Source organism: Geotrypetes seraphini, chromosome 1, assembly GCF_902459505.1.
Source record: "Geotrypetes seraphini chromosome 1, aGeoSer1.1, whole genome shotgun sequence".
Lineage (NCBI taxonomy): Eukaryota > Metazoa > Chordata > Amphibia > Gymnophiona > Dermophiidae > Geotrypetes > Geotrypetes seraphini.
Genome location: NC_047084.1, coordinates 164,092,031 through 164,119,685, shown reverse-complemented (window position 1 = coordinate 164,119,685; position 27,655 = coordinate 164,092,031). Strand labels below are relative to the sequence as shown.

General features: G+C 43.9%; 1 protein-coding gene across 2 annotated transcripts; it reads left to right on the top strand.

Moving 5' to 3' along the window:
* Positions 1-269: 269 nt before the first annotated feature.
* Positions 270-27,655, top strand: FGG (fibrinogen gamma chain). Of its 2 annotated transcripts, XM_033931132.1 has the most exons (10): positions 273-467; positions 587-634; positions 744-924; positions 1,292-1,385; positions 8,897-9,027; positions 14,252-14,385; positions 16,349-16,533; positions 22,481-22,758; positions 25,733-25,890; positions 27,375-27,655. In XM_033931132.1, exons 1-10 carry the CDS (start codon positions 396-398, stop codon positions 27,387-27,389), a joined length of 1,296 nt encoding a protein of 431 aa, XP_033787023.1. In that variant the 5' UTR covers positions 273-395; the 3' UTR covers positions 27,390-27,655. The 2 variants fall into 2 exon arrangements, with proteins under 2 accessions (XP_033786144.1, XP_033787023.1); XM_033930253.1 differs by lacking the exon at positions 27,375-27,655 and having other exon boundaries at positions 270-467; positions 25,733-26,094.

The following is a 27,655-nucleotide window of genomic DNA, read 5'->3' as shown; positions in this document are numbered from 1 at the left end:
CGAGCTCCCCTGCTGGCCGACGGTTAGGCCCGGGGAGTGGAAAGCGTGACAGGGGGGGGCAGGGCGCGCGCCGGCAGCATATTCTGAAGTGGAGCGCGTGCCGGTCAGGGACAGCAAGCTAGTGACGGCAAAGCGGTCGATTAGGGAGCCTCCAGTTCTCCGGTGTCCTCAAAATCGGGGCAGCTCCGCCTTTTCACCCCCCCCCCCCACGAACGCCTCAACTCCTCCCGTCCCTCCCTCTCTCTTCCGTTAGCGCGCGCACACTTGAAGCGGAAGAGCTCGTGCTTTCAGGACTGTGTCGCGTGGGTCACGCGATCAGATAAAAACCGCGGGAAGCGGCTGCATTTGTGCACTTGGTATTTCTCAGCGCAGGCAACGGGTGTAGGAGAGCCGAAATGCTTCAGACGTACAGCCGAGCGCTGCTCGCTTTCCATTCCTTCCTTCTGCTAGTTTCAGCGTGCTTGGCGGTAGGTATCCCCCCCCCATCCTGCTGTCATATATGTATATATTCACCCACCAGCACATATAAATCAAATGGCAATACAGGACATGCCTACAAATTTTTTTTCATCTTTCTTTTTTACAGCAGTATGTTCCAAACAGAGATAACTGTTGCATCTTAGATGAACGATTTGTAAGTATGCAAGCATGTCTTATGTTAAAGGAAAAGTCGAGTACAGTGCAACCGTGCTATGCTGCGCTAGATTAATACATATGTCTCTATGCATTTGCCTTTTCTATAGGGTGAATTTTGTCCCACAACGTGTGGCATCGCAGATTTCTTCCACACCTACCAGACAGATGCAGACAGGGATTTGACCATCCTTGAAAATAAGATAAAACAGATCACCAATTTCACAAACGAAGCTGCTCATATGATTCGAGAAATTAAAATTACAAATCCACAAATGACAGCACCGCAAAGTGAGCATATTAAATAGATTATTAAAAAAAAATGTCTAAGGGGTCCTTTTATCAAGCTGCGGTAGAGGGTTTAAACGCGCATAATACCACGCATTAAACCGCCTGCTGCGCTAGCTGCTAACGTCTGCATTGAGCAGGCGTTAGTTTTTAGCCGGCCGCGGGGGTTAGTGCGTGATGAAATGTCCGACGCGCTAACCCCGCTAGCGCAGCTTGATAAAAGGACCCCTAAATTCTTTCCTTTCTGATATCAGTTTAGTTCTCTTTCTTCTACTTCCTTTTTTAAAAAATTTTATTTTCTCCTGAAAATTAATTTGTGTGTAGTAGTCATCAAGAATTTTAAAGAGTTTTGTTGACCTTATTTTTACAGACTTGGCAGATCCTTTCATCCATAAATCTAGAAATATGATCGAGGAAATTAGAAGATATGAGAACACTATTATTGAGCAGGAAACCAACATACAGTAGGTAGTTTTTATCTTTTCATTTGCATTTCACTGACATGTTGCACATAGGTGATTCTAGGACTGATTATGCTGAAGTGCTGAAGGACTGAAGTGGTCTAAAAAGTTGACAGGAGGAAATACAAGGGATTATGTCTGTGAAAAAGCTCCAGCATGTCGGCAAGATAATCCCGATTTGTTGGATCACAGTTTAAAAGCTAAGTACTTTTACAAGCATTTTGAAAATTAATAAAAAAGAATCACTTAACTATTTCAAATTGTTTAATAAATTAAAATTCTATAAAGAATGCACTTAAAAAAATTGAACCGGTGAGGAACGTACATGTCAAGCTCAAGGCTAAGAGCTGAGTGAGCCTGGAGTGGTGTTCTGAGGTTCTTGGAAGAATACAGTACTTGAAAAAATTGAACACGTTTTGGATACTATGGGCTCCTTTTACTAAGCTGCGATAGCGGTTTTAGCGTGTGCTTAGCACACGCAGAATTTCCGTGCGCGCTAGACGCTAATGCCAGCATTGAGCTGGCGTTAGTTCTAGCCGCATAGCGCGGGTTTAGCGCGCACTAAAATTCTGCACACTAAAAATGCTATCACATCTTAGGGCTCCTTTTATGAAGCCGCGGTAGCGGCTTTAACACGCGTGATGTTTAATCACATGCTACCCCTGCGCTAGCCGAAAAACTACCGCCTGCTCAAGAGGAGGCGGTAGCGACTAGCGTGGCTGGCAGTTTAGCGCACGCTATTATGTGGGTTAAACCGCTACCGCAGCTTCGTAAAAGGAGCCCTATATGTATGTATCTTCTTACTGGATATGCATATTAGGTGGATAACATAGATATGCTACAGGTTAAGGCCACATGCTTCACTAGAAAAAAGTAATGTAATTTCATTATTTGTAAATAATGAAAATTACAATATAAAATAATCATAATTCTCATTTTATAATTAAATGTTGGTGGGTTTTTTTTAATTTATGGTGTACTAAACCTAAAATTTGTTTCTTAATCAAGAAGGGGGGCTTTTAAATGTTACAGCTTAGGGGACACTACAACCCCCCCTTTTTACTAAACCGTGATAGCGGTTATTAGCGCAGAGAGCCGCGCTAAATGCTCCACGCTACTGCTGCCCGATTCAGGGAAAAAAATTTCAATTCGATTCACCATGTTGAATCGATTTTTCAATTCGAGTCGATTCACTTTCAGTGACACAGCTTTTTAAGTTTAAACATTTTATTTAACCAAGGCAATATCATGTCAAAAATAGGAACATCCAAACTATAACATAGCTGTAAAATTAGTTAGAAACATAGATTCACAGCTTCCCCAAAGCAAATCATCCCCAAAGCTTGCCCAGCCCCCCCTGCCCGATTCACAGCTTCCCCAGCCCCCCTGCCCGATTCTCAGCTTCCCCAGCCCCCCTGCCCGATTCTCAAACATACACTGTGGAATCGCAGGCAGGAGAGGATAAATGCTTTCGCAGCACGAAGGAGAGAGCCAGCAGGAGGTCCGCTTGGCACTCCCAAGTCCTTCTGATGTAATTTCCGGTTTCGCAAAACCGGAAGTTACATTAGATGGGAACGACTCCGGCGGGCGTCGGTGGCAGAGGGAAATCATGAACGCCGTGAACGGGTCTCGGGGCCGACATGAATCGGTGAGTTCGATTTTGCCAAACCAAATCGATTCGAATTGATTCAGGAATCGATCAGCACTACAAAGCCCTGCCTCCTGGCTAGAACACTTGCAACCAGGGCATGCACGAAAACTGAGCATCTGAGAAGAGTGGGGCTGGAAGTGGCTTGGACACACTTTTCGCAGGCTGTCTAGGTTGCAAGTATTCCAGCCAGGAAGAGAGGTCTTTAGCTGGTAGGGCTTGAGGATCCCCACCAGCCCCACTAAGGGAGCACCAATTTTAGGTGAGCCTGAGCCCAAAGTGGTTAGGCCCTAATACTCCTGGGCCCACCTATGGAATGCCACAGCGTAGTTCAGTATATGCTGTAAAGTATCAGTGTTACTAATAAAGGACCAGCAAATGCTGGCAGCATCTTGTGAGAATTTTGCCACTTTGAATGGTGCCTATAGGACATGATGATAATCCTGAAAATTTTAAACATATCCTGCTACTGGGGTTTTTTTTTCAGAATTTACCTATAAGGCTGTACACTGGTTAACATCTTTGATGAATCAGTTTTTAGATCATGGATTTTTTTTCCTTACCTATAGGCCAGATTGTGCATACCTAATTTGAATGGGCCATCCCGTTTTTAGGTAGCCTATCCCATTGTCCCCAAGCACAGCTTCGGGACGCCAAAATGTCCCGTTTTCAGAAAGAGCAATTTCAAAAAAAGGCACTGTGCTTGGGGACAACGGGATGCGAGTTTACAAGCGGTGGGCCCACAAGCCTTACTCCCCCCCCCCCCATGTCAATTCGGATGTTGGAGAGAAAGTTCCAGGCCAGCTGCCTGGCTGGCCCGGAACTTCCTCTCCAATGTCAGAATTGATGTCGGGGGGGGGGGGGGGGAGAGTGGTGGAGAAGGCTTGTGGGCCGCTGCTTGTAAAGTCGCTGCACACACCTAGCCTGTTGCATCAGGAAAGCAGGAAGAAATCAACGGCGGCTTGAAGAAATCAGCAGTGAGAGAGAAAGAAAGACAGATATCTACAATGTTATTACCTAAAAATTAGTAGATATCCCATTTTGAGGAAAAAAAATAAATGGTCACGTTATGCATATCCCACCAACAAGTTATCATCCAATAGCTATCATCCCTAAACTGACCACATTATTGGAATCAATAGTTTCAAAACAACTTTCAGACTTTTAAGATAAATTTTCAATATTACATCCATTTCAACATAGCTTTCATCCATGTTATAGCACTGAGATGCTATTACTCTCTTTTACCTCTCAGATTAAAAAAAATATTAAGTTTCAAGTTTATTTAAAATTTCCTATACCTTCCAATCAAGCCTTCTAGGCGGTGTACAAAAACGCCAAAACCAAATGCCAAATAAAATACATTTTACACAAAAACAGACCGGGGGTAATGACAATTTTTAAAGATGTTGACAAACGGGAACAAAAGGGAAGAAGGGTTGGAACTACAATTGATAGAGAGAAAGAGAACATGCAAAAGGAAGAATAACAAAGGGAGGGAGGAACTGAAGGTTTTACAATTTGATTTATCGGCTGTGTTTGATGTGGTCGATCACAACGTTTAAACATTCCTCCTTTCACAAATAGGTGTAAGAGGTAGCATTTTTGAAATGTTTCTATCTTTAAGATCCTACAGGATACAAATTGGTGGAAGAACATCCACAGCCTGGTTTCCTGATTGTGGTTTGCCCCAGGAACCTCTACTGTCCCCCATCCTTTTCAGTGTTTATATGACATCCTCAGGTGCTCTCTCTTTAGGTCCAGGCTAATTTCTTTTTATATATGGAGAAGATATTTTTATACTACAAGAAGTTAGTTCAGATTTAAATAACTTTACTTCCCTACAAGGGGCCACTGAAAAATTCTCAGCCTAGCCAAGAAGCAAATGATGTGGAGCCATGAAACGTAGACGTTATTTCACACTTTTCTTGATACTTTTTGTTTCATTTCATATCATTGAAATGAAAAGTGTCAAGAAAAGAGAGAGACACTGAAGCCCAGGTCTTTCTCGGGCAACATTCTAGAATATTGGGTATTACACTAGATTCTACATTATCTTTTCATTAACAGATAAATAATCTAGTTAGAAAATGCTTTCTAAGCTTATGTCAGTTGAAGTCAGTACGAGCCCTATTTTATCAATATCATTTTGCCACGATTCTTCAGCTCTGAACTACTGTAATTCAGTTTTTTGTAGTATTAGTAAAGGTCATTTAAAATAGTGTTTCTCAACACACAGTATGCGTACCCTTGGGGGTATGCGGGCCCCCTGTTGGGGGTATGCGGCGTGGCCGCTGCCAGGGATTCCTCCCTGCCCCCCACTTAAGCCGCAGCCACCAGGGATGCCTCCCTGCCTCCATCTGCACGCCCACTCTACCACCCCCGGAGCCGACATGCTTCATCCCTCCTCTCCCTAGTAGCAACTCCACGCAGGGGATGGGCCATGGCTCATTCAGCAGCCAGCCTACAAGCCTTGCCCCCAATGTCAATTTTTATGTCAGAGGGAAGGTTCCGGGGCATCCAATCGCTGCCTGGCTGGCCCAGGACTTTCTCTCAGTTGTCAGAATTGATGGGAGGGATAGGGTTAGGGGGGGAAGGCTTGTGAGCTGGCCTCGTGCAGCTTGTGAGTCTGTGCCTGCTTCTACCTGTCTGGTACACTTTGATTCTAATATTAAAATCAAGATCCATATGGATTGCACTATTTCATCACAATGAGGACTATTTGGAAAAAGGCCTTTAATAATTACTTTCCCTTAGTGCCAGATCCTCATGCTGTTGCACTGATGTCATGTTGTATCAGTGGTGCCAGATATATGGCCAAATGTATTATTTTGTAGAGTTAATTAACCAAACTGTGGAAAGTCGCTCAGTGTGAGATTCTCTGTAGTGCATCCTGTCTAATAAAATATGTAGGGTTAGTAATTATGAGGTCAAGGGTCAAGACATGCAGTGTTTTTAGTGTGAGCCGCAAGTAGATTTGCCACACTTTAAAAAATGAGTTAATTAAAAAGCTTTGAGGGGCCCATCTGATGCTGTTTTAACACATTATTAAAGATAATGGGCCTGTGGAGGAGAGTGTGGCCTAGTGGTTAGAACTACAGCCTCAGCACCCTAAGGTTGTGGGTTCAAAGCCCATGCTGCTCCTTGTGACCCTGGGCAAGTCACTTAATCCCCCATTGCCCCAGGTACTTAAGGTAGATTGTGAGCCTGTTGGGACAGATAAGAAAAATGTTTGAAGACCTGATTTGTAATCCATTCTGAGCTGCTTTGGGAGGACAGGCTAAAAAAAATCAAATAAATTATGTGTGCATTGTCTTGAATTATTTATTTAATTCAATTTTTATCTCATCCTCCCCAAAGCGCCCAGGACAAGTTACAGGTCAACTTACATAATATACAGTTAACAGGTTACCATTTGCCATAGTTACACTACAAGTTTTTATCGTAACTCGACACATACTATGGATCTAATACCAATATCCATAATATACAGTTTATGTTATAATTTATTTAAAAATTTATATACCATCTAAGGTCTAAGCAGTTTACAAAACAACATACAAAATAAATAAAATAATACAACATGTGAAGGGGCATAATCGAAAGGAATGTCTAAGTCCGTTTTCATCCAAGTCGTAAGTCATCCAAAGTAAAAAATAGCTTTGGACACATTTTCGAAAAATACATCCAAATTTGTTTTCTTTTCGAAAATCATCTAACTATATGTCCTGCTGATCTAATCTTCCATCTTTATATCACATTGTCGTCCAACTTTTCGTCCAAGTCAAAAACACCTAGAACAAGCCCTGTTGGACGTGGGAGGAGTCTGCGAAGTGATGGACTGAACACCCAGACAGGGCACCTAAATAGTGGGGTACCTTACAGGGCACTGCTGTGAACTTCACAGAAAGGGTGCCATGTCTTCATCTCACTACAGCTCCTTTATAGGTCATGGTGAGCCCCCCAAACCACTTCCAGAATCCCCTAGACCCACTTATCTACCAACCCAATAGCCCTTATGGCTGCAGGAATCACTTATATGCTAGAAAAAAAGGGTTTGGGGGTATATACGGGAGTGCACATGTTTCAATATCAATGCAGTGATTACAGGGGCTTATGGGCATGGGTCCACCTCTCTATGGGTCCCTAATCCACCCCCAAGACAGTTTAAGACGCCTCGGTGCAGCATGACTAGGCTTTCCTATGCCAGGCTTCCAGGTGATGATGTTCTGGAGGCACAATTTTCAAGTTGTGATTAATATTTTTATGGGGGGGGGGGGGTCGGTGATCACTGGGGTAGTGTGTGGAGGTCTGTATTATGTGTTTGCAATGCTTATTTGGTCACTTTAGGTGGTTTTTTGTGACTTAGCCGTGTTTTAAATGGTCTAAGTCACAACGTCCAAGTTCCGTCTAGGCTATGCTGTATAACTTTCGGTTATACATGCAGTATGACTAAGTCTAAGCCTGCCCACGTCCCGCCCAAATCCCGCCCTCGACACTCCTCCTGAAACACCCCGTTTAGCTGTGGTCGTTCAGCGGCACTATGAAAGTCTAGGTCGTTTAGAAATACGTCCAAAACCCGGTTTGATTATCGGCACTTGGACGTCTTTCGTTTATGATCGTCCAAGTGACGATTTAGGCCGGTTTTTGGATGTTTTTCTCTTTCGATTATGACCCCCTTACTGTGAAATTTAAGAGCAGGCATAGGGCTGTAGTTAATTGCTAGTGTACAAGATGGCCGTGCTTAAGAGTGCTTACATTCTTTTCAAAACAAACACAACAAATAAGAGATTAGGGAGTTTCATTTATTATGGCAATGATTAAAACAACCTGGGTTAAGATTTTAAAAAAACTCAAAAAGCTGGATTTTAGGCCTGAATTTGAATAGGACCAAAGGCACAGAATGACATACTTACTCATGAAGTCTGTTCTAGGTATAAGGTGCATCAAGGTAGGAGGAACAGAGTCTGAAGCTGGCAGTGGAGGAGAAGGGCACAAATAAGGGTGACTTATCTGATCAGAGTTCCTGATGATGGGTCTACTAATAATAATAAAAAAGGAGAGATATTGAGAAGCTGCATAATGAATGCACTTGTAGGTCATTAGGAGAAGTTTGAACTATATGCAGAAATAGATACAAAACCAATAAAGAAAAACTTGAGAATAAGGGTTATATGAGTGTGGCGACATTAGTGGAAAAGACATGCTGAAGACTTTTGAATAGACTGAAAACAAGAGAGATGATTTAGTGGGAGACCATGAGAAGCAGGTTGCAGTAGTCTAAGTGGGAGGAAATGACAATGTGAATGTGTTCAGAAAGGAAGAGATTAATTTTGATGATAAAAAGAAAGAATTTTTTTTTAGCAATTTGTTATATTTATACAGAGTGAGAGCAATCAAAGATGAAACCAAGTTTAAGAGGACAGAGAGGATGATAGCATTATCCACAGAAACAAAGAATGTGGGAAGGGGAGAATAGATGTGGGTTTAGGGAAAAGTCGTGGGGACCAGGAAGTGGCATCAGAGAGAAGGATGAAGCCAGTGTGCTCGCGGCTGGTGAAGATTTGAAGAGGTGTGGGGGTGGGGATCAGGGGTGGGGCACACGGAACAGCAATACTAGTGGTAGTGCACAGTGTGGCTATGCCAGGTACCTCCACCCCAGACGCAAGCTTCTTTTATTACACCACTGCGCTCTACATAGGTTAGTCATTAACCTATTTAAATGTATTGAAGTACTGTACATTTAGTGAAATAGATTAAATATGGTGCAAATTTCAGAAAAAAATGTAAACAATCCTCAAATTTAAAAGAAAGTAAAAACAAGGCAAAACCTTTAATTTAAGCCAACCTGGTTCCTCTGCTCTAGGTATCTCCAGGAATTGTGGCAAATGAACAACAATGCAATTCTAAAACTGAAGCAGAGGGCTGCTCAGCTTGAGAAGCAATGCCAAGAGCCATGCAAACAGACTGTACAGATACAGGAGCTCACAGGAAAAGGTAATAGGAAGGGTTGGTCACTGAACACACTGTACTTTGCAGTAGAGAATGACATGGTGACAGAATTAATCACGGTTCCTGTCCCTGCGGGTAATCACTGGGAATCATCTTCGTGTCATTTTTTAAGGAGAGAGGGAAGAATCAGAGCATGAATGGGCACAACCGCTGACCCTCAAGCCTTGCACTGAAGAATGCTGGTGTTGAAGGACTGAGGATGAGATAGTCTCTAGTATCCAGAGCAGATATTCTGATGTCATAATGCCTCATTCCACCAATGCCTAAGAACCAATCACATCAGTGATGTCACAATGGCTTCATTATCCTAAATTTGGCTCACATAAGAATTGGAGGATGATTGGGCACAACCACTGACCTTCAAGCCTTGTACTGAAGAATGCTGGTATAGAAGGACAGAGGCTGAGATAGACACTAAAGAATGACACGGTATTGTTTCTCGCGGTTATCTGCAGGGATTGGAACGGTGATGAATCTTATCACCATCATTCTCTACTTTGCAGCAATGAAATATCTTCTACCCACAAAGCTAAAACTCTTTGCGTGATTGCCAGATGCGACTCCCTTCCATAGAAAAACTCAACTTTTTTTGGGGGGTGCTTCTGTTGTAGAAATGTCTTCAATGGGGTGGCCACCAGGTTCTTTGTCAAAGGGGCAGCCTGAGCTAATCTTGGTTTTACCTCATGAAATCTAGGTACAGTGGCATAGCGAGGAAAGTTTGCACCTGGCTCCCTTCTGATTTCACGTCCTGATCCCACGACCAAGAAGTGACATCAGAAGGGAGCCAAGTCTGGTGCGAGCAGCAGGTGGAAGATGCTGCTTGCGCTGGTGAATATTTCAAGAGGTATATGTGGAGTGGGGGTGGGGGGAGATCAAGCAGTGAGGAAGAGTGAGATGCATACAATGCAATGATGCCGGGCACTACCGCCCCAGGCGCCAACTTTCCTCGCTACGCCACTGTACCTAGATTTCATGAGGTAAAACCAAGATGGAAGGCAGATAATGACCAGTCTGTCTATGCATGACATTTACTGTCCCTTTCTCTCCCAAACTTTCTTGAATTCAGATACATGTTTTGTTTCCACCACCTCCTCCAGAAGGCCAATCCATGCATTCACTATCCTTTCCATGCAAAAGTATTTTCTGAGATTACTTTGAGTCTATCCCCTTTCACCGTCACCCTATGCCCTTTCATTTCAGAATTTCCTTTCAGCTTCATATGCATTTATGCCACTTAAGTATTTAAACAACTCTCACAAGAAAAATCGTCAATAGTAACAGAATCAATCAACAACAAAAATGTTACTAACATAGAAACATAATGGCAGATAAAGGCCAAATGGCCAATCTAGTCTGCCCATCTGCAATAACCATTATGTCTTTCTCTCTCTGAGAGATCCTACGTGTCTATCCCAGGCCCTCTTGAATTCAGACACAGTCTCTGTCTCTACCACCTCTTCTGAGAGACTATTCCATGCATCTACCACCCTTTCTGTAAAAAAAAATATTTTCTTAGATTACTCCGGAGTCTATAAACTTCATCCTATGCCCTCTCATTCCAGAGCTTACTTTCAAATGAAAGAGACTCAACTCATGCTTATTTATATTATGTAGATATTTAAACATCTCTCAAGAAAAAATCAGAGTTTTTGAATTTAAACATCTCTATCATATTTCTCCTCTCCTGCCTTTCCTCCAAAGTATACAGGTTGAGATCTTTAAGTCTGTCCCCATACTCCTTATGATGAAGACCACAGACCATTTTAGTAGCCTTCCTCTCGACAGACTTCATCCTTTTTATATTTTTTTTTTAAGGTACGACCTCCAGAATTGTACACAATATTCTAAATGAGGTCTCACCAAAGTCTTATACAAGGGCTTCAATACCTTTTTTTTCCTACTGGCCATACCTCTCCCTATGCACCCTAGCATCCTTCTAGCTTTCATCATCACCTTTTCAACCTGTTTGGCCACCTTAAGATCATCACATACCATCACACCCAAGTCCTGCTCTTCTATCGTGCACATAAGTTCTTCACCCCCTTAACTGTACCATTCCATCGGGTTTTTGCAGCCCAAATGCATGCTGCCAAATTTCAGACCATTCTTCAAGCTTCGCCAGATCTTTCTTCATGTTATTCATACCATCCTGAGTGTCTACTCTATTGCAGATTTTGGTATCATCAGCAAAGAGGCAAATCTTACCTGACAGCCCTTCAGCAATATCACTTACAAAAATATTAAAAAGAATAGGCCCAAGAACAGAACCTTGAGGCATACCACTGGTAACATCCCTTTCCTCAGAGCAATCTCCATTGAGCACTACTCTCTGTCGCATTCCACTCAACAAGTTCTTGACCCAGCCCGTCACTTTGGGACCCATCCCGAGGGCACTCAGTTTATTTATTAGACATCTGTGTAGAACACTGTCAAAGGCTTTGCTAAAGTGTAAATACACCACATCTAGAGCAAATCTTCTATCCATTTCTCTGGTCACTCAGTCAAAGAAATTGATCAGATTTGTCTGACAAGACCTACCTCTAGTGAATCCTTGTTGCTTCCGGTCCTGTAATCCAGTGTTTCTCAACCTTTTCAAGCCAAGTACTCCCTAGGCCTAACAAATGCCAACCAAGTACCTCTGGGCAAGGAAGGGTCAGAGACTGGCGTGTGCAGTGATTGCATGCCGCCGACCCACAAGCCTTCCCCCTGACGTAAATTCTGGTGTCAGAGAGAAGGTTCGTGTCATCCAATTGTCGTCGGGAAGGTTTGTGGGCCAGCGGTGTGCAATCGCTGCACGCGCCTGGCCCTTCTTTGCCCAGAGTTACGGCTGCAGCGGGGGATGATTAAATGGTGCAGTCAGGTTGTGGCGGCGGGGGGGACAATGGCGGACAGGGGGGGAAGAATCAGCGGCGGCTTCAGTGGGCGGGGAGGATCCCGGGTGACAGTCAGTCTGCGTACCCCCAACAGGTGGCCCACATACCCCCTAGAGTACACATACCACAGTTTGAGAAACACTGCTGTAATCCACAGAATTTCAGAAACTTCACCATTCTCTGTTTTAAAAGTGTTTCCATTAATTTGCTTACCACAGAAGTCAGACTTACTGGCCTGTAATTCCCTACTTCCTTACTTCCACTTATGTGGACAGAGACCACATCCGCCCTTCTCCAGTCCTCCGGTACCACTTCCTACTCTAGAGACTCATTGAAAAGGTTAGTCAGTGGAGCCACCAGAACTTCCCTAATTTCCTTCAGCACCCTTCGGATGGGTACACCAGCCGACCCCATCACTTTATCTACCTTTATTTTAGCTAGCTAGGTGTACAACAACATTGGAAGATGGTGGACCCCATGCTCCAGAGCTAAATGAAAGCTTTCTCTTTTTTCTATTACCCTGTGTACGGTGGTGGGCTTAGGCCCTGTGTGAGATTTACATTCAGACATGAAGTTTTTTTTTATGCCAATGACAAGTAATTGGGCAGCTTGAAATCTGTATGGATTGCAGCTGAAATATGAAAATATGAGGCTTTTTCTATACAATTGATTACTAATGTGTCTCTCTTTGTGGCAACCCCACTGCTAGCTATTAACATTTTTTTAAATTATTATTGTTGATTTAATCATCTCTATCGTGTCTCCCCTCTCCCGCCCTTTCTCCAAAGTATACATATTGAGATCTTTAAGTTAATTTAAACATCTCTGTCGTATCTCTCCTCTCCCGCCCTTTCTCCAAAGTTTACATATTGAGATCTTTAAGTTAATTTAAACATCTCTGTTGTGTCTCCCCTCTCCCGCCCTTTCTCCAAAGTATACATATTGAGATCTTTAAGTCTGTCCTCGTATGCTTTATGATGAAGACCATCAACCATTTTAGTAGCCATTCTCTGGACTGACTCCATCCTGTTTATATCTTTTGGAAGGTGCGGTCTCCAGAATTGAACACAATAAAAGCCATGCTAGTGATTCCAACATGGGAAATGCGATTATACCTATAGGAGTTGTCATAATTACTACACAGGAATCACTAGGGCAGCTTTGTAAAAGGAGCTCTAAATAATGTCTCAGCAGAGTTTTATATGGCTGTACAATTTTCTAAAAGGCCTTTTTTAAATGTAAAACTGACTTTGTGCATAGAAAATCCATTCTAAAATTACATCCACAAAGTGCATCTTTCACAGGAAATTGCAAAATTATTCATACTGGATGTAAATCAGATACAGATATTATGTGAAGGAAGATGTTGCTATCGGGCTCATTTTCAAAAAAGAAAGATGTTCAAAAGATGGCATAAACTAGAACCTTGCATAAGCGCCAGGACGTCCAAGTGCCAATTTTCAAAACCATCTTTCTAGACATCTTGCTAGACTTTTTGTCCGCTGTGTATCCAAAGTTCAAGGGGACTTAACACTTGGACGTCTTACGGTGATAAACTAGACCTGTTTTAAAAGGATCTAAGTGCCAAAAAGGAACATAAATTGGCCAGATGACCACTGGAGAGATAAAGTAATGACCTCCCCCCCACACTCCCCTAGTGGTCACTGTCCTCCTCCCACCCCAGAAAGATCTGAATGAAACAGTACCTACCTGTCTCTAGTACAGCTGCATCTGTTATGCGAAAGCCTATTAGAGTGTTTTAAGTAGCCTGGTGAGTGGGCTACATTTATGGTGGAAAGTGTGAGCCCGTGAAAACCCTACTGTACTGCCATATAGGCGCTACCTGCAGCCATAAGGGCTTTTGGGGTGGGAGACAGAAGGGTATAGTAGGTTTTGGGAGTGTTTTGGAGGGCTAAGGATACATTATAAGAGGGTTATGGTGAGCTGTACATCTTGCACCCTTTATGTGAAGTTCACAGCAGTGCCCTCTAAGGTGCCCCACTTCACTGTTGGCGTGTCTGTGTGGTGAGTCCATTGCAATGCTGGCCCCTCTCACTTCTGGATTTAGACGTTGTGAACGTTGAACGTGGACATTTTTGTGGTCGAAAATGGTGTACAAAGTTAGACATCCTAAGGTTGGACATCCTGATGACCAAAATATCTAAATAGGTGATTTTTGAAAAAAAAAAAAATATATATATATTAGGACATCTAGCAGTTTTACTGTTTTACTCTGGACATCTTGCAGGAAACGTCCAAAGTTGGACTTAGACGTCCTATCAAAAATGCCCCTCCACCTCTACATATTGTAAGCAAATCTTGTGTTGTGTTTGCAGATTGTCAAGATGTTGCAAACAAGGGTGCCAAAAAAAGCGGCCTTTACTTCATCAAACCTCTGAAAGCAAAGCAGCAATTTTTGGTCTATTGTGAGATTGACTCAGCAGGCAACGGATGGACAGTATTACAGAGAGTATGTTATTTTTTTTTAGTTTTTAAAATTCTTTATTCACCAATAGTAAGCCACATACACAGGCAGAATGCCAACAGCAATAGAAAACAAGGTCCAGCAGAACAACCCCCTCCTCCCCGCACGAGTGATACCCATCATCAATATACATAACAAGGAAGCTACAGAATGGGCTAAAGGCATTAGAGCAAATGTCCCAAACAGTTAAGTTATGTTTTTCCATCATCCATAAGGGCGCCAAATGCAGTGAAAAGTACCACAACTGTCATGGCTGCAGTGCATTCAATTTTTGACATGGTCCACTTTAAGGAAAAGATCAGACTGTGTAGGAAGAGAAGATTGTTTCCAAAAGGAGGCCACACACAGTCTGGCAGCCGTAGCGACCAGCGCCACAAAGTGAGCTTGCTCAAGATCCAACCCCCGGGCAGGAGAATTAAGCAAGAATACATCCATCTTCAATGGTACAGGAGTATGCAAAATATCAGACATCACTTGTTGAACCATTCCCTAGTACAGAACACTCTGAGGACAGTCCCACCACACATACCAAAAATTCCCCATCCCCCCACAGGATCTCCAATAGCGGCCATCCCCGTGGGTGAATAAATGGTACAACCGCTCAGGAGTGTAGTACCACTGAAAGAGCATCTTATACCCCTGTTCAATCAGTGGAATAGCCAAGGAGACCCTAAGTAATGCTCCATAAATTTGCTTCCATTGTGGAAAGTCCAAAGACCTCCCCAATAAGTCCATTTATGCTCATAAGTTCTCACCAGAGGGCGACTATACAAGAGAGCCCTATACAATCTAGAAATAAATCCCACCCCAGAGCCCAGGCGAAACACTTGAAGAAATGCAGAATCTGCCCCCTCCTATTCAGGAAGAACTCTCCCTAAAATTTGTCATTTTTCTCTCCTTTCTTCTCCTTTTCCTTCTATACAGTTTTCAATTTTCCTTTTTCTTACTTTGTCTACTTATAACTTTCCATTTCTTTCTCTCACTCTGGTTCTTCTTTTCACTTCCTCAAGCATTTGCCCCCTCTCTTTCTCTCTTCCATCCAGTATGTGCCTTCTTTATGTCCCTTCTCTTTCCCCCTTCCATCCAGCATATGTCACCTTTCATTCTCTCTCCTCTCACTCCCCACTTTCATCCAATGCCTGTTTTCTGTTCCTCCCCATTTCTATCTAGGGCCAGCCTTCTCTCTCTCCCCAACACTATCTAGCACTTGCCTTCTCTTCCCCCATTACTGTCAAGTGTTTCTGTCCCCTCCCCTTAAATCTAGCATTTTTGTTCACATGTCCCTCTGTTATTCAGATGCTGTCTCCTCTCTCCTCCTACATCTCTGTCTTCCCCCTGTCTTCCTCATCTAGAAAGTCCATCCTCCTCCCCTTCCATCCAGCCTGTCTATCCCCTCTCTTCCTTGTATCTAGACTCTGCCTCAAATCCCCTCCTACATCCAGCATGTCAATCCCCCTATCTCCCTCATCCAGTGTGTCTGTCTCCCTCCCCTTCCATCTAGCGTCTGTCTCCGTCTCCCCTTTTATCCAGTGTGTCTGTCCCCCTGTCTCCCCTTCTATCTGTTGTATCCGTCCCCTTGCCTCTCCTTCTATCCAGCGTGTCTGTCCCCGTCTCCCCTTCCATCCAACATGTCTGTCCTCCTCCCCTTCCATCCAGCATGTCTGTCCCCCTCCCCTTCCATCCAGCATGTATGTCTCCTTGTATCTCTCATCCAGTGTGTCTGTTCCCCTGTCTTCCATCCAGTGTCTGTCCCCCTGCCTCCCATCCAGCGTGTCTGTCTTCCTATCTTCCTTTTTATCCAGAGTGTCTTTCCCCCTCCTCTTCCATCCAGCATTTGACCCCTTTCTCTCCTTCTATCTAGCATATCTGTCCCTGTTTTCCCTTCCATCCAGCGTATCTGCCCCCTGCCATGAATATTAAAATGTTTCTGTTATCTGTTACCTGCCAGAGACTTGATGGGAGTGTGGACTTCAAAAAGAACTGGGTTCAGTACGCACAAGGATTTGGACATTTGTCTCCAAGTGACACAACTGAATACTGGATTGGAAATGAGAAAATGCATGCATTAACTACTCAGTCGACTCTCCCATATGTACTGAGAGTGGAGCTGAAAGACTGGAACAATCAAAAGAGGTAATTTCAATATACAGCTTACATTTCAAGTAAACTTTTTCTTTTGAAGCCGTGAATTTTGGATAAATTATAGGAGTTTTTTTTGGTAGAAAAAATATTTCAGATATTGAACAGTCTTCCTACTTGAGAATATCACAACAATATAAAGACTAAGGGGCTCATAATCAAAACTTTAAAATGTCCCAAACCAGCTAATAGCAGGGATGTCCAAGTGCCAATAATCAAAACCAACTTTCTGGATATGCATCAGCACTTCTAAGCTGCTGTGTGTCCAGAGATCAAAGGGGCATGTTGGTAGATGTGTTATGGGCAGGAATCGGGTGAGCTTCAACTTGGACGTATCCCAGCCATAATCAAAGCTTTCCTAGAGGGAATTTAGATGACGCCGGCAGTTAGACCTGTTTGAGTTGCATCTAAGTTCCGCAAAGGTGCCCAAACCGACAAGAAGGACACTGGAGGATTTAAGGCATGACCTCCTCCTCCCACTTACTCCCCCAGTGGTCACCACCCAAAGAGCAAAAAAACCCCCAAAAAACCCATCAGCTGATTATGGCAGAGGAACCCCTATCAGCTGAGTCGGTTTTGGGGATTCTTGGCAGCTCAGCTGATGAGGATTCCTCCCTGCCAGGATCATCCCCTGACATCTCCGACATCCCCCTGATTAGAGAGTGACACTGTGACAAAATTCATCATCGTTCCCGTCCCCGCGGATAACAGCGGTAAACCATCTTCATGTCATTCTTTAAGGAGAGAGGGAAGAATCAGAGTATGAATGGCCATAACCACTGACCCTCAAGCTTTGCTTTGAAGAATGCTGGTGTAGAAGGACTGAGGCTGAAATAGACACTAAAAAATGACATGGGATTATTTCTCGCGGTTATGGGAACGGTGATGAATTTTGTCACCGTGTCATTCTCTACCCCTGATATCTTCTCCACACCCCCACCCACATCCCTCCATATTCCTGGACTCCCCCATACCTTCGGATGAGAAAATGGCAGGAGGGAAGCTCACTCCCTCCTGCCTACAGGGCTGCGTGCTGCAAATGACGGCTCAATGAATATTGGCTTGGTTGGCTACATCCACAGCGGCTGCACTTAATCCAGAAATTCAATGCCGGTGGCTGGATTGGACCCCAGCTTTGAATATCTGGATGTACCGCCAACCACATAGGATAACTTATAAAATAGCCCTTTTGACATTTAAAACCATGCAAACTAATTCTCCAGCTTTTATTGACAGATTATTGATCCCTTATGACCCACCAAGATCTTTGAGATCCATAACCCAATCTAATCTTAATATCCCTTCATTAAAAATAATTGGCACACGTCGTACTACCATTTTTTCTGTAACAGCCCCAACGATTTGGAACTCTCTTCCACTGTATTTAAAAATGGAAAATAATTTAAAATCATTCAAAAGCAACTTAAAATGCTTCCTTTTCAAAGTTAATTTTAACTGATGTCTTATTTTAATTTCTTTTTTTTTTTTTAACTCCCTGCCCTTTTGTACTTGCCATTAATGTTTCTTCCATTTACTATAGCTATTGTATTTCCTCCCTCTTCACCTTGTGTGTCTTTTGTTCGTTCGTCCACAATAACTTTGCATGTATTATTGTTCGCCTTGAAGTTTTTAGAAAGTATGTAATAATTGTAATATTGTTTGTCTAAAGGAAAAATTTTTTACTCTGTACAACGCTTTGTAGAATCGATAAGGCGTTTAATCAAATAACTAAATAAACAATAAACAAACAACCAGGAGATAGCTAGGCTGCCTTCTACAGTCTGTATATACCAAAAATGCTTGAGTACCTGAATAAATTCATAGAAACATAGAAACATAGAAATAAACGGCAGATAAGGGCCCACGGCCCATCTAGTCTGCCCACCTTAATGTCCCTCCCCTACCTTTGCCCTGTGAATAGATCCCATGTGCCGATCCCATTTTGCCTTAAAATCAGGCACGCTGCTGGCCTCAATCACCTGTAGTGGAAGACTATTCCAGCGATCAATCACTCTTTCAGTGAAAAAGAATTTCCTGGTGTCACCTCGTAGTTTCCCACCCCTGATTTTCAACGGATGCCCTCTTGTTGTCGTGGGACCCTTGAAAAAGAAGATATCTTCCTCCGCCTCGATGCGGCCCGTAAGATACTTGAACGTCTCGATCATGTCTCCCCTCTCTCTGCGCTCCTCGAGCGAGTATAGCTGTAATTTGTCAAGCCGTTTTTCGTATGGTAGATCCTTGAGTCCTGAGACCATCCGGGTGGCCATTCTTTGCACCGACTCCAGTCTCAGCACATCCTTGCGATAATGCGGCCTCCAGAATTGCACACAGTATTCCAGGTGGGGCCTCACCATGGATCTATACAATGGCATAATGACTTCCGCCTTACGACTGACGAAACCCCTTCGTATGCAGCCCATGATTTGTCTTGCCTTGGACGAAGCCTGCTCCACTTGATTGGCAGACTTCATGTCCTCACTGACGATTACCCCCAAGTCTCGTTTTGCTACCGTTTTTGCTAGGATCTCGCCATTAAGGGTATAAGACTTGCATGGATTCTGGCTGCCCAGGTGCATAACTTTGCATTTTTTGGCATTGAAGTTGAGTTGCCATGTCCTAGACCATCGCTCCAGTAGGAGTAGGTCGTGCATCATGTTGTCGGGCACTGAATCTTCGTCTGTTGTGCATTTGCCCACTACATTACTCAGTTTGGCGTCATCGGCGAATAATGTTATTTTACCTCGAAGCCCTTCAGCCAAGTCTCTTATAAAGATGTTGAATAGGATTGGGCCCAAGACTGAGCCATGTGGTACTCCACTAATCACCTCCGTCATTTCGGAGGGGGTGCCGTTCACCACCACCCTTTGGAGCCTACCTCCAAGCCAGCTCCCAACCCATTTCGTCAATGTGTTACCTAATCCTATAGAACTCATCTTGCTCAATAACCTGCGGTGTGGTACGCTATCGAATGCTTTGCTAAAGTCCAGGTACACGATGTCCAGGGACTCCCCAATATCCAGCTTCCCCGTCACCCAGTCAAAGAAGCTGATCAGGTTGGATTGGCAGGATCTCCCCTTAGTAAATCCATGTTGTCGGGGATCCCGTAGATTCTCCTCATCCAGGATCTTATCTAATTGGTGTTTGATTAGAGTTTCCATTAGTTTGCTCACTATCGATGTTAGACTCACTGGTCTGTAGTTTGCTGTCTCCATCTTTGAGCCTTTCTTGTGGAGTGGAATGACGTTAGCCGTCCTCCAGTCCAACGGGACGCTGCCTGTACTAAGGGAGAGGTTGAAGAGCGCGGACAGTGGCTCCGCCAAGACATCACTCAGCTCCCTAAGCACCCTGGGGTGCAAGTTGTCCGGCCCCATTGCTTTGTTAACCTTGAGCTTTGACAGCTCACCGTAGACACTGCTGGGCGTAAACTCAAAGTCACTAAACGGGTCAACTGAGACAACCCTTGTCTGTAGCTGAGGGCCGAGCCCTGGCGCTTCTCGGGTGAAGACTGAGCAGAAGTATTCATTTAATAGTTGGGCTTTTTCCGAATCCTTTTCCACATAGTCTCCGTCTGGTTTCCTAAGACGTACAATCCCGCCTGAGTTTTTTCTTCTATCACCGATATACCTGAAGAAGGATTTATCTCCCTTCTGGATGTTCTTTGCTAGAGACTCCTCCATGAGGAATTTAGCCTCCCTGACTGCTGTTTTGACGGCTTTTGATTTGGCCAGGTAGTCTGCTCTAGAATCCTGCTTCCCTGATTGTTTGTAAGAGATGAATGCTTTTTTCTTCTCCTTGATCAGGTCTGAGATCTCCGCAGTAAACCACTATGGCTTATTGTTCCTTCGCCGTTTACTTACTGATTTTACATAGCGGTTTGTTGCTTCCCCTGGGAGAACGGTATAGAAAATTGAATAAATAAATAAAAAATAAAAATAAATAAAAAGTATATTGGCCCCATAGACTCTCTATCTGTCTTTTAAAGAGAAAGTGAAAGAGAGAGTACATATATTTGTGTATGCCAGTAAAATTTATTCAAAGCACTCCGGTATAGCAAAAGATCATTTATATGTAATTTTTTAAAGTTTTTATTGAATCTTATACAACTTGTTTGAATAAATTTTTCTATTAGTGAATTTGGTCTTAAATAATTTGGCAGCCTTTTTACTAAACTGTGTTAAGCCTTTAGCACATGATTTATTGCATGGTAACGGCTAGCACAGTGCTTCATTAAAAGGCTTTGTGGTCATTTAGCCATTACTGAGCAGTAAACTGCACATTAGAGGCCCTTTTACTAAAGGTCAGCGTGTGATAATAGAATTAGCATATGCTAAAAGCTAAGAAGCCCCTTTTGGGTTGCACGCTGTAAGATTTGGGTACCCAGCATTATAGAATATCGTGCAAATCCAACTAACAAACTGCACACTGCACTAGAAACAGTGTCAAAACGGATGAGAGACCACAAATTAAAGCTGAATCAAGACAAAACCAATTTCTTACTTCTAGAAGAAAACAAAACCCCAACCATAACAAACCTAGAAATAGATTCCATCACATACCCCATGCAACCCAACCCTAAAACTGCTGGGAATAATGATAGACAAAGGCCGCACCACGCAACTTCAAATCAGCAAAACGATCCAGAAGGCATTCGCAACCATGTGCAGCCTAAGGCAAATCCGAAAATACTTCAACAACGAACAATTCAAACTCTTGGTACAAGCGCTAATCCTAGGACTCCTGGACTACTGTAACATCCTATACCTGTCATGCCCAACCAACATGCTAAAACAATTACAAACAGTCCAAAATACAGCTTTTAGACTGATTTACTCGCTGAGAAAATATGACCACCATTACCACCGCCTTCCGAGATTCACACTGGCTCCCAGTACAAGCACGCATACAATAAAATATTCTACTGCACCCTATTCAAAGCCCTAAATGGAAACGGACCAAGCTATCTGAGCAACCACCTAAACAGGAAAAACACATCCAGACCAAGGAGAACTCATTTACATTTTACCCACCCCCTAATCAAAGGTATACAAAGCCAAAAAATATACGACGGACTATTAGCCACCAGAGCAGCGAAACTAGACCGCCACCTCTCTAGTCTGCTGACTATGACGCCAACTACAAAACATTCAGGACCCTCCACAGAACCCGACGCATACTACATCTATTAACCATGTATTCTCCCTGGAAATGCCAAGGCCAACTCTTGTTGTAAACTGCCTAGAAGTGAAAGGTATTGGTGGGATAGAAGACACCAATGTAATGTAATGTAATTGGTTCATAGTCTTAAGCGCGCGAGACTGACGCACGCCGACAAACATGCGCCGACAATTCAGTGCAGGACTTCATCGTGCCGAAGAAAAAACTTATTTTAAAGGGCTCTGAAGGGGGGTCTTGGTGGGGAACCCCCCCACTCTACTTAATAGTGATCGCGCTGGCGTTGGGGGGTTTTGGGGGGGTTGTAACTCCACATTATACTGTAAACTTAACTTTTTCTCTATTTTTTTAGGGAAAAAGTTAAGTTTTCAATATAATGTTGGGGGTTACACCCCCCACACTCCCCCAACGCCAGCACGATCCCTATTAAGTAGAGTGGGGGGGTTCCCCACTAAGACCCCCCTTCGGAGCCCTTTAAAAGAAGGCTTTTCTTTGGCGCGATGAAGTCCTGCGCTGAATTGTCGGCGCTCGTTTGTCGGCGCGCGTCTGTCTCGCGCGCTTAAGACCCATCACCATGTAATTGGTGCTAATTAATGTCAATAATTGATTGTTAGCCCCCAATTATTTGTTAATGACTCGTTATCCAATTAAGCTACACACACATCTAGGATCAGTGCCCAAATTTGGGCACCGTATATAAAATGCAGGGAAATATCTATGTTCATATTTATTTAGTTTTGCATGCTACCATGTTTGTGTTTGTCAACAGAACTGCTGACTATCACACATTCCGCGTGGGACCTGAAACAGACAAGTACCGCTTGACTTATACATACTTCATGAGTGGTAATGCTGGGGACGCATTTGATGGTTATGACTTTGGAGATGATCCCAGTGACAAGTTTTTCACAAGCCACAATGGCATGCAGTTCAGTACATACGACCAAGACAATGATAAGTTTGAAGGCAACTGTGCTTTACAGGTTGGAGCTGGCTGGTGGATGAATCGATGCTCTGCTGGCCTTCTCAATGGCAAATATTACCAGGGTAAATTGCTCTTTACTAGGTTTACTTGTTCTTTCAGAGTTTACATTTTTAACATAAGTTCACAATAAACCCTTGTACTTCATCTCTGATCATCAGAAGGGATACTGAACTTGGCACTGGGAATGTATACTTTTGCTTTGAAACTTGACCAGGGCTGGCTTAACCATTGGACCAAGTGAGGCTGTGGCTCTGGGCACCTACGAAGAAAGGTGCCAAAATATCCAGCCTCTGACTTCACCTAGTCTACAGGTTTCTTCCCTCTCCCGCAACCCGATATGATTTCTCCCCTTCCCTGTTCCCCTTTCCCACAGGTCTGGCACTACTCCCTCACTTCTTTCTTTCCCCCAGAGTCCTGTAAAGTTTTTTGTCTGTCACTGTTGGTAGCAGCAGCATGACAGGTTGTCTTCAGAGAGTCCCTGGGTATTTTCTCTGCCATGTCCTGCCTCCTCTGATGCAATTTCCTGTGGACGGGACCAACAACATGGCGAGGGTGGGAGGCACCCAGGGCAGTGATGCCCTCCCCCACTCCTCCTCCCCACGCAAATCCTTTCCTTTCCCTTTGTACCTCTTTAACTTTGTCACACACTCATAGAAACATAGAAATAGACGGCAGATAAGGGCCCACGGCCCATCTAGTCTGCCCACCTTAATGTCCCTCCCCTACCTTTGCCCTGTGAATAGATCCCATGTGCCGATCCCATTTGGCCTTAAAAATCATTCCTTCCCGAAACCCTCCACATGCACAACCCTTCCCCTTGTACCTCTTTAACTTTGTCCCATGCTCCATCCCTAACTCCCTCCACTCGCACACCCCTTCCCCTTGTACCTCTTTAACTTTGGCCCCGCTCCTTCCCCACCCCCTCCACATGCACACCCCTTCCCTTCCCCTTGTACCTCTTTAAATTTGTTCCCCGCTCCTTCCCCACCTCCCTCAATTCGCACACCCCTTCCCATATACCTTTTTAACTTTGTCCCCTGCTTCCCCACCCCCCTCCACTCGCATATCCCTTGTACCTCTTTAACTTTATCCCCCACTCCTTCCCCACTCACCTCCACTTGCACACCCAATCCCTGCCCCTTGTACCTCTTTAACTTTTTCCCCCGCTGCTTCCCCACCCCCTCCACTCGGACTCCCCTTCCCTGCCCCTTGTACCTCTTTAACTTTGTTCCCTGCTCCTTTCCCACTCCCTCCACATGCACCCCCTTCCCCTTGCATCTCTTTAACTTTGTCCTCCACTCTTTCCTCACTCCCTCCACATGCACACCCCTTACCTTCCCCTTGTACCTCTTTAACTTTGTCCCCTGCTGCTTCCCACCCAACTTCCCTTCCCCTTGTACCTCTTTAACTTTGTCCTCTGCTCCTTTCCCTACCCCTTCCACATGCACACCCCTTCCCCTTGTACTTCTTTAACTGTGTCCCCAGCTCCTTCCCCACCCCCTCCACTCGCACATCCCTTCCCTTCCCCTTGTACCTATTTAACTTTGTCCCCTCCACCTTCCCCACCTCCCTCCACTCGCACACCCCTTCCCTTCCACTTGCACCTCTTTAACTTTGTCCACCACTCCTTTCCCACCCCCTCCACCCGCACACCCCTTCCCTTACCCCTCCACCTCTTTAACTTTGTTCCCCGTTCCTTCCCCACTCCCCTCCACACGCACCCCTTTTCCTTCCCCTTGTACCTCTTTAATTTTGTCCTCCGCTCCTTCCCCACCCCCTCCACTCGCACATCCCTTCCCTTCCCCTTGTACCTCTTTAACTTTGTCCCCCTCCACATGCACACCCCTTCCCTTGCCCTCGACGAGCAAGGTGATTAAATTTGCAGGAGATACAAAGTTATTCAGAGTAGTGAAGACACAGAAGGATTGTGAAGACCTGCAATGTGACATTAACACGCTCGAGAAATGGGCTGCGACATGGCAAATGAGGTTTAACGTGGATAAGTGTAAGGTGATGCATGTAGGTAACAAAAATCTTATACACAAATGCAGGATGTCTGGTGCATTACTCGGAGAGACACCCCGGAAAAGAGATTTGGGAGTACTGGTAGACAAGTCAATGAAGCCGTCTGCGCAATGTACGGTGACGGCAAAAAGGGCGAACAGAATGCTAGGAATGATTAAGAAGGGGATCACAAACAGATCGGAGAATGTTATCATGCCGCTGTACCGGGCCATGAACGCCCTCACCTAGCACTGGTCGCCGTACAAGAAGAAGGTCATAGTACGACTCAAAAGGGGCTTGAGGAGTTGCCGTACAGTGAGACATTAGAGAAACTGGGCCTCTTCTCCCTTGAAAAGCGGAGACTGAGAGGGGACATGATCGAAACATTCAAGATAATGAAGGGAATAGACTTAGTAGATAAAGACAAGTTGTTCACCCTCTCCAAGGTTGGGAGAACGAGAGGGCGCTCTCTGAAGTTAAAAGGGGACAGATTCCGTACAAACGTAAGGAAGCTCTTCATCACCCAGAGAGTGGTAGAGAACCGGAACGCTCTTCCGGAGGCTGTTATAGGGGAAAACACCCTCCAGGGATTCAAGACAAAGTTAGACAAGTTCCTGCTGAACCAGAACGTACGCAGTTAGGGCTGGTCTCGGTTAGGGCACTGGCCTTTGACCTAAGGGCTGCCGCGGGAGAGGACTGCTGGGCACGATGGACCACTGGTCTGACCCAGCAGCGGCAACTCTTATGTTCTTATGTTGTACCTCTTTAACTTCGCCGGTGTAAACAGCATCGTGCCGGCCTCGGTTCTCCCTCTGATGACACTTTTTGGGTCCCTGGGTTTACAATTAAAAGGACCAAATGAAAGTGACACAAAGCAGCTTGATTATATCTTTTGTTTGGTCATCTCCACTTTTTTTCATCTTCTGTTGCTGAGTGTTGAGCGTTTGTTCCTGTTTCTGGATCTTGAGTCTTTTATACGAGACATACATTTAAGAACATATCTTGCATTAATACCATTTCTTTTATTTTTAGGTGGAAATTACAAAAATCCCAACTTAGTCTATGATAATGGTATTACCTGGGCAACCTTCCATGACAGATGGTATTCTATGAAGGAAACTAAGATGATGATCATTCCTTTCAGCAGAATGGGACTAGATGGACAGCAGGCCCAGGATGGTAGCAAAAAGGTCGGATCAGATAAACGAGGGGACATTTAAAACCAGAAAATGGCACTAGTTCAGCTTAAACAATGTACTGTACTTCTTTGTCTACATTATGGTGCCTAACATTTAAGAAAAATGTTGTAGATAAACTGTCAAAGAACTGTTTGTACAAGAAATTCTTGTTAGGATGCTTTGGTGGGAAATAAAAGGTTGCTACCGTTATGTGGACAGTGAAGCCTATCTTTGTGTCCTTACAAGCTGCGTCATTGTCTAGAGTTAGGCTAAAATAGTTCTTATTTATTTATTTTTAAAATTTCTATACCGTTTTGTTCTAAAACAGTTTACAAATAACATAACATCGGATTTCTAGACCAGTGTTCTTCAACCTTTTGACACCTATGGATTGGCGGAAATAAAATAATTATTTTGTGGACCGGCACCGGTTCGCGGACCGGCAGTTGAAGAACACTGGGCTAAGTCATGCCCATCTCCGCCCCAGATCCCACCCCCATAATAATACTAATTGTAACACCATTTTTTCTATCCATTTTTCATATATACACATATACAATATAATCGTATTAACAACACATAATGGTTAAGCACAAAATTAAACTACACAAAACACACTGTAAGCTTTTCAACATTCTTTCCTACCAGAAAACAGATAACCCCTATGCAAATGCAGGACCAAAAGCTAAAAGTACTAATATTCACAAACAAACCCAAGACTCTGCAAGCAGTACAACCCCCAGAGAAAAACAAACAAATGCATTTCTTCCTGAACAGACAGCAGATGTAAAATCACTAAATAAAAAAAATAAAAGCATTTCCCCTGCCATTGTCTCTCTCCCTCCATGTGCCTTGCCTTCTGGCCTGCTCCCCGGTGTTAGCTTCAAGCTAGTCCACGGTGCGATCAACACAGGGTCTTCGGGCCAGCTCCCTGTGCTGCATTGCACAAAGCTGTGGGAAGCGGCTCTGCGTGCGCGTCCCCCACCTCATCTGGAAGCCTTCCCTATGATGTTGTGATGTCAGAGAGAAGGCTTCCGGGTCAGGCGCAGGCCGCGGGTAGGAGTCTTTTCCCACGGCTTTGTGCACTGCAGTACTCAGGGAGCTGGCCTGAAGACGCCGCAGTGATCGTACCGAGGACCAACGGCTACAGAACAATCTCTTGGGCCCAATGGAGGTGCCGGCCTTGCAGACCGGCAGAAAATTTCTGCAGACTGACACCAGTTCACAGACCAGCGGTTGAAGAACATGGTTCTAGCCCGCTTAACCAGCAAAAGTTGCATACATAAAATATAAAATTCAGAACAAGATAAAAACAAATAGATTCAATCCTTGCATAAGATCAATTTCTCAAAGAAATGCATCTACAAATAGTTGTGTTTTCAGCATTTTCCTAAATGAGCTCCGCAACTTAACCCCTTCACATGTAAAAGATCCATAAAATTCTCTTGTTTTCTGTTTGTTAATAAATGCATTGATATTTATTTCTTTTGTTATAGGTTGGAGACATGTAAAAGAACATTTTCAATTTAAAAAAAAAACAAAACAAAACCCAAAATTTATCTGAACAGGGAAAGAATTCCACTTGCCAGCGAGACTTCATGAATATGCATGATGACCCTTCACCACTTAACTTTGACTGTAAATTAAGACCCAACACCCACACAAGAAGCAAAACTTATTAAATGCGAAAACTGCTCTTCAGTGGAAAGGTGATTTTTGTATGTTATGTTTTGGTTTTCCCACCTAAATTTTCAATAAACAAATTGATTTGCCACCA